This window comes from Pseudomyrmex gracilis, unplaced genomic scaffold (genome assembly GCF_002006095.1).
Source record: "Pseudomyrmex gracilis isolate BER0280 unplaced genomic scaffold, ASM200609v1 scaffold_102, whole genome shotgun sequence".
In the NCBI taxonomy this organism is placed as follows: domain Eukaryota; kingdom Metazoa; phylum Arthropoda; class Insecta; order Hymenoptera; family Formicidae; genus Pseudomyrmex; species Pseudomyrmex gracilis.
In genome coordinates, this window is record NW_018020686.1 from 139,723 (window position 1) to 150,179 (window position 10,457).

Sequence of the window (10,457 nt, forward strand, 5' to 3'; positions counted from 1 at the left end):
AAAAAAAAAAAAAAAAATACAAACTGATAAGATAGAGAGGACACAGCCGCGTCTTCGATGAAAATAATCGTCCGATCCACTTAAAACAAAATACATGAAAAACATAAGAAAAATTAGATATGACCACCAACACGAAAAAAAAAAAAAACCTATTGTATCACATTTCGAGAAATATATGTATTTGTTATTGTTTTAATTGAATCCTATGGTTGTGCACCGTCGTATCCTGCTTTTTTCCACACATTATATTTTCTCTCTGATTTTCTTCAAGATTTTCTTGAAGATGAATTATTGAAGTGAAAAAACATGTGACGCAACAAAGTTTGTTATCTATTTTCGCTACGAGCAAATACTGAAGTTTTTAAATTGCACGCTCTCGGTTACGTGTTACTTTTACAGCCACGTTGTTGCTACGCACAGACGAAGCAAAGGTGAATGATGCGTATATCTCATTTATGCATATATCTCATTTACGTAACATTTGCATTAATTTAATACTTGAAAAAAAATAAAAAATACAAAAATTATCATCTTCCTGTGCAAACAAATACACATGTATCTAAATCTATACTTGATTCTCCCTCTATCGACTGTAGATCGTACTAACGGCAGTAACACTGGCCTTCACTTCCCGTCGATTATACTACACGGTTAGTCGTTCGCAACACGTAAAGTTGAACAGACGCACAATGTGGAAGACTACGACGGTTATCTTGGTTGTTTCCATTGGCATAGTTTTTTTCTTACGGTAAGTACAAATTAATTTACAACGTTAAACAATTCTTTATTAGATATGCGTTTTCACAACGCAAAATTGTAGATTTTTTTTTTTTTTGCAACTCTTTCTTGCAGTATTAAATCGGAAAGATTTTGAGGTTTGTTCATTTTTATATCAGTCAGATTTTATATCAGCCGGACGATAAGACGCAGTCTTTATATCGTCACTCCCTACGTATAATTACATAAGTGTTACATACGGGATTTTCAGTTTATTGCATAGTGACACTTAGAAAGTCATGTTCTTTATGGTCACCAAATATTTAAAACAAATATTCATAAGTAAAGTAAAATTTAAAACCAAAAGATCCCTTAACTAGGGAAACTATATGAAACTTTAAACTTTTAAACAGCTCTCCTCTAAAATTTGCGTTTTGGAGTTACGGGATTATACGTAGGGAGTGACGATATGTACATAGAGACACGTAACTATAATAATTTCTCTTCACAGAGAAATAACCGCAAATTGTCACAAAACTTGTCTTTTTTTTTTTTTTTTTATTTATTTCTGTGATTTATTAAAAATCTTACAAAGAGAATCAACTACAATGTGATTTAAACGGGAGAAAAAAAAGAGTTGAATAAATTTATATTCTCTTTATAGAAGCAATTCCGTGTCAGATGTACCGAATTTGCCCGAGACTTTTTGGGGTCCGGCAAAAAATAAGGAAGCATCAAAAGAAATACGGCCTTTTGTTATCGATGTGCCGCGATCGGTAAGTGAGAATAACAAAAGTTGTTTATTAAGGTAGTTATTGCGCGACAGTCTTATTCAAAAGTTTAAGTTTTACACTACAGAAAAGTATTCTCAAAACTCTCGATTCACACGTCGTACGAATATTTCATAGACTCTATTTTATCAACATGTCATTAGTGCAGAAATAAATAAGTAGTTTTATTATGCTCAACATCTCTTTAAATTTTATTTATTTATTTTTTTTTTAATGTGGTAAACTTTTAGTAGCGACTGTCCACGCTGTACGCATCGAACGACAATGTGACAACGTCGCGCGCGTCTAACCAAATCTGTCAGTTTGCTCAGCTGTCAAACGAGAAACTATTAAAATGACTTTTCAATTTTAATGCAGATATCAGAAAACAAAATTTAAAAATAATTTTCAAGTATGACAGAGCCGAGAAAATTGCAAAACAAACGGCGTGTCAAGATCTAACGACGATTTCGATTGGATGCAGTAGTGCGCACTGAGTGCATCTTCTTTCAATGTGCAGTAGAATATTTCATCGTTAGTATTTTACTACGCATTGAGAGAGGTGCGCACTCAGTGCGCGCTAGTTTCGTAAGTACGAAAGACGACTGTTGCCGCTGTTACTTGCCTAACTTATGCCTCGTCAAGAAATATTATGATCTTTCCGCGGCTTTGTTTCGACAACTAGACAGTCAGTAATTCTAAACTTTTTTTTATAGTATTTTTTTAATCGTGATCTACTCTAGTTTTTTCTTATCAATGTCTTATCAAATATAGTTTGATAGCTAGAGCTTCAAATGTGCAGTTTTGAATGAGTTTACGCATATGATACACGCAAAAAATTTTATTTATAATTGCAATTATCTCAACTTTGGAACGGTCAAACATTTAGAAATTTCATTAGCGCCTGAAAAGTCTTTTGCTTAATATGTGACTCAAGTTTGGGAGAGAGAGTTGGCAAGACATCGATTCTACGCGATAACTACCTTAAAAATAATAATAGAAGAGGAGTATAGAAACGCTTCAAAAAATTATCATAAGAACAGGAAAATTATCATGGCCCTTTGAAGCATTGCTTCTTATTAAAAATAATAATAAGTTTATTCCTGACCTATGACTCGCATGCATATGTATCGCTTGTACTCGCTCTGTGTACGTGCGTGCGTGCGTGCGTGCATATGCGTGTGAAATTAAATCATTACCACCTCATATCGTAAGTTATCACATGTGAAACAAAATGGATATTAATTTTTAACACGGCCTTTAGTTTTCAATGTATACGTTTACGTCCGTATTTTTCTGTGTATTCTTTTTCGTTATGTAACACGGTTGCTCAATGTCAAGTAAACAGGTCACTACAGATTTATATCCAAGATCAGTTTTTAATGCTGAAAGCAATAGCATGTATTACTAAATAATTATCAGATTCTAATAGTCGTTGCATTCCACTTATCTCGTCAAAAAATATCTTGTCAAAACATGACCTCAAGAGTGTGTACAAAATATTATATAAATAACTGAAAGAGACGTTCCTCGTCTCATCGATACTTATAAAGCGTTTTACGTAATAAAGAAATCAAACGAGAGGCGCGATAGCGGCAAAAAAAAAAAGAGAGATAGATTCTTGCACGTCTCAGCGGAAATCGTTCATAAAAAAAGCGTTCGATACTAGACTTCAGGTTACATTTTAAAAGTCCCTAACGATTCGATCGATGAAAGTGTCTGATAAATTTCAAAACGAGTTTCTCAATTTCGCAATAGTTCGCGAAAAAGAAAAACCAAGAGAAAAATATGTAAACGACGTATACCGCGATTTTTGACTTGATATTGTAATTCTTGCAATAAGGTGATCGAAGATCTGAACGAACGGCTGGCAAAGAAGAGGGAATTGGTGCAACCTTTGGAAGACACCGCTTGGACTTACGGTATCAGCACAACGTATTTGAACGACGTGCTCGATTACTGGCGCACAAAATATAATTGGACCGAGCGGCAAGCGCTGCTCAACAAATATCCTCAATATATCACTAACATACAAGGTAAAAAAAATTAAATTGGTCGTTTTTTTGATTTCTCGAAAAGCGCTCGCGCGAGAAATTCTTGCGCGACGACAGAGAGAGAGAAAGAGAGCAGAACGTTATTGAACTCGCTAAATATTTCTTTTTTTTTGTGTGTGTGTTTGTTTCACCTCTTCCGTCTAATTAGTAACGGGAAATATAGAGATAATTGTCGGCCTGAATACTCAGCCACGGTCCAACCACGTGAATTCCGTTATAAAGTTTTTTGACCGAAACAACGGTAAGCTAATTTTCTAAACACCGACGGAAAGAACTTCTTCTTCTGCTAGTGTTAAATGTATGACATTTTGTCACACGCTTTACAAAAATACAAAAATAGGTTTGGTTTATTTCGTACTTTTAGATAACACACACCGCGTTATCTAAAGACATGAAGACCTTCTTTTTGTTTATCTACACGTAAATCGGCGAGTGTATAAATTGCACAACACCGATTGCGACGATATCTATTTTCAAAATTTACGATGTCGAATAAAGTGTTTATTAATATGAGTTTATTAATATGAATAAGTGTTTATTACTAGGAAAAAAATTTTCTGTGTATTGCATGCCAAAGTCTATCGAAAATGCTGACGCGAAGCTAAATTTGTCGTAATTCAATATAACACTGCGGTCTTGAGAATCGAGTCGATATTGATTTATATGTTTTTTTTTTATTACTGTTTATTTGAATGAACAAAGTGCGATTCAAGTCGGGCGATCACTTTTCATGAAAAATTTAAATACACATTGTAAGAATCTTGCTTGGTCATTTCTCGGTTCAAACATCACAATATGACTGCAAGGATATAGGCAAGTCTTAGAACAATTTACATACAAAGTAAATACGCATTTCATTCTTCATTTCGTGTCGCAACTTCGATGCCGATTTGACAAACAACATTCTTAATCGAACAATTAATTATTTACAGTGTGTTCTTAAGATCGTATATTTCACATATGCAAAGCATGTGATAATTATATTACTGCATTGTTATTGTTATATTGATCGAACACACATTAAAAATACACAATTTATCAAATCTATAAAATATTGTTAATCAAATTAGATTCGAGACACAGACGAGCGGAAAAGAAAAGATAATTTTTTATTGCAAACTTGTCACGCAGTTTTGTATTAGCGTGTTCGCCAAATCTCTTTGTTGTCCGTGTACGGACGAAGAAAATTCACCGCGACAGCATGAAATTTGCCACGCAAGCAAATCCGTTTCCGCAATGATAAGTAAATTAACATGTAGTATGAACGATCGCAGGTCTGGACATACACTTTTTACACGTAAAACCGTACATTCCACCGGATCGGAAAAATATCAAGGTGCTACCATTGCTGCTCGTTCACGGCTGGCCGGGATCCGTCGTGGAATTTCAAAAGATCATTCCTATATTGACGACGCCGCGTCCCAACAAAGACTTCGTGTTCGAGGTGATCGCACCGTCGCTTCCGGGATATGCATTTTCGCAAGCGGCCGTACGACCCGGATTGGCTCCGGCACAGGTAACGTTTTGCATGAGGATACGCAACTTCCTAACCATTGCAACTTTTAACCGATTTGTTTTGTGTTTTTTTTTTTTCAGATAGCCGTTATATTCAAAAATCTCATGCAACGTCTCGGATTCAATAAGTTTTACGCACAGGGAGGAGACTGGGGGTCCTTGATCGTTTCCAACTTGGGCGCTCTCTTTTCAGACAAGTACGCGTCGCGATAAGATTTTGATTGATTTACGTACGCGAAACAATCCAGATCGAGAATTACAACAACACGGTTATTTTTTAGTGTCATCGGTGTCCATACGAACATGTGCATGCCATTTCAGAAGTCCAGCACCTTTTGGAGAATACTCGGCGCTTTCATTCCGTCGCTCGTCGTTGATAACGAGCATTACTCGAAAATGTATCCTTTGGGGTATCACTTTGGTCGGTTACTCGAAGAAACGGGATACTTTCACATACAAGCAACCAAACCCGATACTATAGGTAATCTCTCTTAATTTGCTTCAAAATCTATTGAAGCGGAATAATAAAAAATAAAAAAAAAAAAAATAAAAAAAAACTACAACGACAATCGTTTGTTTTGATGTTGTTAATTCGTCTGAGTTGTAGATAAACTAGTTGAGAGTGCGCAGATTTTTTGTTCAATTATTTTCAATTTAAATTGAATTTAAGGTGTACGAAACTTTGTTGTTCTTCAAGGTGCTGCTGTGGCAGCCTCGCCGGTAGGAGTAGCAGGTTACATTTTGGAAAAGTTCAGCACGTGGACCAACCCAGACTACAGATTTCGTCCAGATGGCGGTCTGACCGAGAAATTCACTCTTGACGAGCTTTTGGACAACGTCATGTTGTACTGGGTCACCAATTCTTTGACCACAAGTGTTCGAATTTATGCTGAGTGTTATAGCACGGCCAATAACCAAAACGAAATCAACGAGTAAGTTTGTTTTTCTCCTTGCATCTGTTTTCTACATCGAATAGACGCATTTTGTCTGTGTTTTTTTTTTTCTATATTAAATAATAATTGTTCTATGCAAGAGGGTCGATACGGAGTCAAATATGAACAAAATGTTCATACATCAACACCTAGTATTTGACTCCGTATCGGCCCTCTTGCATATATATATTTTTAACAATTTCACGGAGTATAAATCAAACACATATATTGTTGAATAATTGTTCTATTATTAAGAAATTTATGCGCACACATTGTATGTTCAAAATTGTAGTCTACCAATTGACGTCCCAGCAGCGTGCGCGGCGTTTCCTTTTGAAATTATGTATTCGCCAGAGAGTCTGCTCCGCGACAAATATACAAATTTATTACAATTTAATCATCTTCCACGCGGTGGTCATTTTGCTGCGTTTGAGGAACCGGCCCTTCTGGCGGACGATTTCGTCGAGTTTGTCTCCAAGAATGAAGACATGAGGAAGAAAACCGGCAACAAAGACGTGCCGAAGAAAATAAAAGAACCCACAAACATTTGAAAAAACAAATATATATATATATTTTTTTTATGTGATTAATGTGATTTAAAAGAGTAGGGAAATACAGAATAAAAAATACATTGTTTTGTCGGTAATAGAACAATGTTGTTATCTTCTAATTTTATACGTGAATGTACAAAAAAAACTTCTTTAAATAAAGTAATTATTTTTTCTAATGTTTTGTGTAATTAATTTTCACAATTATATAGTTTATCCCTCTCTTTCTCTGCTGTTGTGTTCTTCAATCTTTTTAACATTACGTGCCACAAACTGTCAACGCAACTTTTGACATTTTTTAATAAAACACAATGTGACGGAGACAAAAACTGCAAATTTCTAGACCAGTGTTATTCTTCTCCGCAATGACTTTTTTGCAAAAGTTATTAAAGTTTTATATTTCAAAAAAAAACGATAAAATGTCAAGCATGTCACCTTCCTATCTATTGGGAATTGACGTAAAACTGATAAAAAACAATTAATGGCGTATTCAAAGTCCACATATTATTATTGCATCGTTAAACATTTGTTTTTGCTTTGTGTAACATAAACACTTTATACTGATAAGATTAAAGAGATTTTATCGATTGTAGCTCTTTAAAGAGTTTTTTAAAGAGTTTATATTTATAAATAACAGTAAAGAACAGCGGGATCTAACATACAAAAAATACACATTTATCAATGCAGATCAGAAAACGGAATAAGCAATAGCGATAAAATTTCCGACGAGTTGGAATTCTGTGTCTATCGCTTATCGCCATCGCTATTCCCTCGCATTGTGCGAGGAACTTTACGCTGATAAACACTGATAAGCGCAACTGTGTGCAAATTACACAGTACATATATCTCCGATAGATAATTTATCAATATCTTTCTAATATCTCTCGCGATAAACGACAATGAAATAAACTCAGATGTTTATGAGATAAAAATAATCGCAATACTTGCGACTTAATCGCAAGATTATACAATCTCGAGTTGTATTCGCGCTAAAATTTGTGCTAACTCACAAAAACTCAAAGACCTTACATTTTAGAAATACAATATATTCTGTTTTTTTTTTCTGAAAGATAACTTTTTCTTTTGTACGGATGACTCTTGGAAATCGAGTCTTTTCGATCACTCGTCCGCGAGACCGGACGACTCTCTCGACGAGCGGCAAATAACAAAGGACCCCATAAGAACGCTGTAGAAGGGGCAGTGACAGACCCTCTCCCCAAACATGACGCACAATGCCGCCGCAAGAGCGACGAAAACGAAATTGTATTGCCGTTTAGATATGTAGTTGCGCGACACTGATAACACCCGCTGATTTTCATCTTGCTTATTTAATACCGATATTATTTTTTCGGCACCGACAAACACGCGCGTGTTCTCTCTACGAGAAATAATTATACTCGTTTACCACACATGTGTCAGACTGTTAAGAATACATTATCCGCAAAGATAAAACGTAGAAAATATTCAGTAATTAAAAATTCATTTAAACTCGAAGAAAGTTTTCCAAAGTGTATGTAAACGTATATATAAAATCCCGATTTCTATCGCATTAACGTTCATTAATATTTATTAAAAAAAACACGGTTAATTTGTTACTAGAAATCTAACTGTCCAACACGGAAATCCAACGATCCGATAGATAATGAAGCTATTAAAAAGTCGTAAAGAAGCACACACGAGACATTTATCTGGCGACTAATTCGAGAAAGCGTTGGGTTACAGTCATCCTGGAAATAAAAGCGCCGACACACAGTGTGTGAGAGAAAGAGAGAGAGAGAGAGGGTGCAACGGAGGGATGTTATTCGTACATTTTTAGGAGGGATGTACGGAACGGAACAGCCCGGCACGAACGTGTTGCGTCGACTACCGCAGGACACGAAAGTCGTCAGTTGTTCACGGATTGTCGATGAGTAGACTCGCTAGTCGTGCGTGTCATAAATTCGTTCCTCTGCTCACGGCACGTTTCGTCGCAGCTGATCGGTATTACAATTGCGTAGCGCGCGTTGCGAACGGCGAGCGAGAGTTAAAAGAACTTTCGTCTAAGAGCGAAATATTATGTGCGCGCGGAACAAACGGAAATCGTTTCTTCCGATCGACGTTCACGTGAGAAATCGCATCGACGTAGCGGTGTGTGTTTTATCATCGGACGGTGATTTCCGCGACTCTCTGTGCGGCGCAAAAATTGGCGGATATCGCGTGCGGCACGTGAGACGATAAATAAATTCCACAGAGATCCGGCGCGTGGGACGTTGTCTTGAAACAAGAGAGGAAGAACGTCGTCGCGCCGCGACCACGTGACGGGAAAGTACAAAACACCGGCGCGGCAAGCAACAAGTTTTCGCTCTTGACCAATTATGACCATCGAAAAGGTGACAGCCGGATCGAATCCGGAAATACTAATCGTCTACGCGGATGTTTACTCGCACGAAGATGCGAGCAAAGGTGACAGGTGAGTTTGTGCGACATGCGCGTGCAAATCCGCACATGTGTGCTATCTCTCGCGCGGATGGATGGACCACGATGTGTGTGTGTGTGTGTGTGGCAACGTGCGTGATGTCACGCGTTCGTGTTACGTCGTGAGGTTACGAAGCTCCCCGAATCGTCGTTACACCCACACACACACACACACACACACACACACACACACACACACACACACACACACACACGTTGTCATCATTTATGTATGAGAGAAACAAAGAGGTAAATGAACTAGTTGCCAGACGCAATTTATCAGTGAGCATTGTCGATCCTTCAATAACACAGAGCGCGTGTTCAAAGAAAAATTAAATCTTGACGTCTCCCCCTCTCCCTCTCCCTCCCGCGTTCTCTCGAGAATAAAACAAGGATTACGTTCTTTAAGCGCGTCAATTCAGTAAAAAAACATCGAACTATTCACCGAATTGGTTTTTTACGCTCTCGTGTCTGACTAAAAAAATTATCGAGACGCTCCTCGGAGAACGTAATAAAAAATTCTCGGTAAAGAACACGCGATTTTTTCGTCAACTAAGGTCTACTTGTCGGACAGATATGAATTTTGAAATTTTTTAGCGAGCGTCTGCGAAATCTCACCTCGGCGCTGGAGGTTGTCTCTCTAACGGAGACAATGGACAAAAGTTTTTTTGTTACGGTCTGTTTGACGTTCGTCGTTATGATTCGCATATGACCCCCGGACGCTCGAACAACACACACCTTAACACATTAAATATATATATATATATATATATATAATTTCCCGTCCCTCCTTTTATATGCGCGATATCTCGTCCTCGGTGACCACCAGCCTTAAGTGTTCGGTAAGTGGTGTTGTGTGTCTCTCTGAAACGGGCACTTTGCGTAACTCGACACGTACTCAACTCGACTCGACCACCGAATGCGCGCGCGAATTTTCCGAGAAGCTTACACAGCGCTGGCTGTGCAGATCCCGCACCGAAATTCTAATGCGAGGAATCAACTCGGTGTGTAAGAAAAAAAAAAAAAAAAAAAAAAAAAAAAAAAAAAAAAAAAAACAACTATACGTTAAACGTCGCGAGTCAGCAGAGAGATCGCGTTTCACATCGGCCACCGAACATGCGCGCACGCGCGCGACCGATCCACGCAAAATTCTATGATCGTGAAACAAATACATTCGCCCGTCGTAAATCGCGCGAGATGTATTTTCTACGAGAGACGCTGGCACCGGGGGAGTTTCGATTTTTTATTCTCACATATTCCTCTCTCGCGCTTGCCAGAAGAACCGGTTTCATATCGACCACATTTACATGCGCGTCTCAAAAAACGAGACGCGACGCGAGACCGTAAGAAAAGAATCCGTAAAGGCTAATATTTCGGCGAAGCGCAAATACGGCTTTTATTTGGTTCTTCGACACAGCGAGAAAAAGAATTAAAAAAAAAAAAAAAAAAAAAAACTCCGACGCAAAA

At 37.6% G+C, this 10,457-nt stretch overlaps 2 protein-coding genes across 3 annotated transcripts in view; both read left to right on the forward strand.

Annotated features, from left to right (window-relative positions):
* Positions 1-641: 641 nt before the first annotated feature.
* Positions 642-6,715, forward strand: LOC109855951 (juvenile hormone epoxide hydrolase 1-like). The gene is made up of 8 exons (XM_020430692.1): positions 642-748; positions 1,382-1,493; positions 3,331-3,523; positions 4,816-5,057; positions 5,138-5,253; positions 5,338-5,537; positions 5,754-5,988; positions 6,281-6,715. Exons 1-8 carry the CDS (start codon positions 690-692, stop codon positions 6,537-6,539), a joined length of 1,416 nt encoding a protein of 471 aa, XP_020286281.1. The 5' UTR covers positions 642-689; the 3' UTR covers positions 6,540-6,715.
* Positions 6,716-7,223: 508 nt separating this feature from the next.
* LOC109855954 overlaps positions 7,224-10,457 on the forward strand; it is a 13,224-nt gene continuing 9,990 nt past the window's right edge. The window contains exons 1-2 of one of the 2 annotated variants that reach the window (XM_020430697.1): positions 7,224-8,046; positions 8,136-8,985. In XM_020430697.1, coding sequence (XP_020286286.1) covers positions 8,891-8,985 — 95 coding nt within the window. In that variant the 5' untranslated portion in view covers positions 7,224-8,046; positions 8,136-8,890. Of the gene's footprint in view, positions 8,986-10,457 lie in introns of both variants that reach the window. The other variant, XM_020430696.1, reaches the window with a different exon arrangement.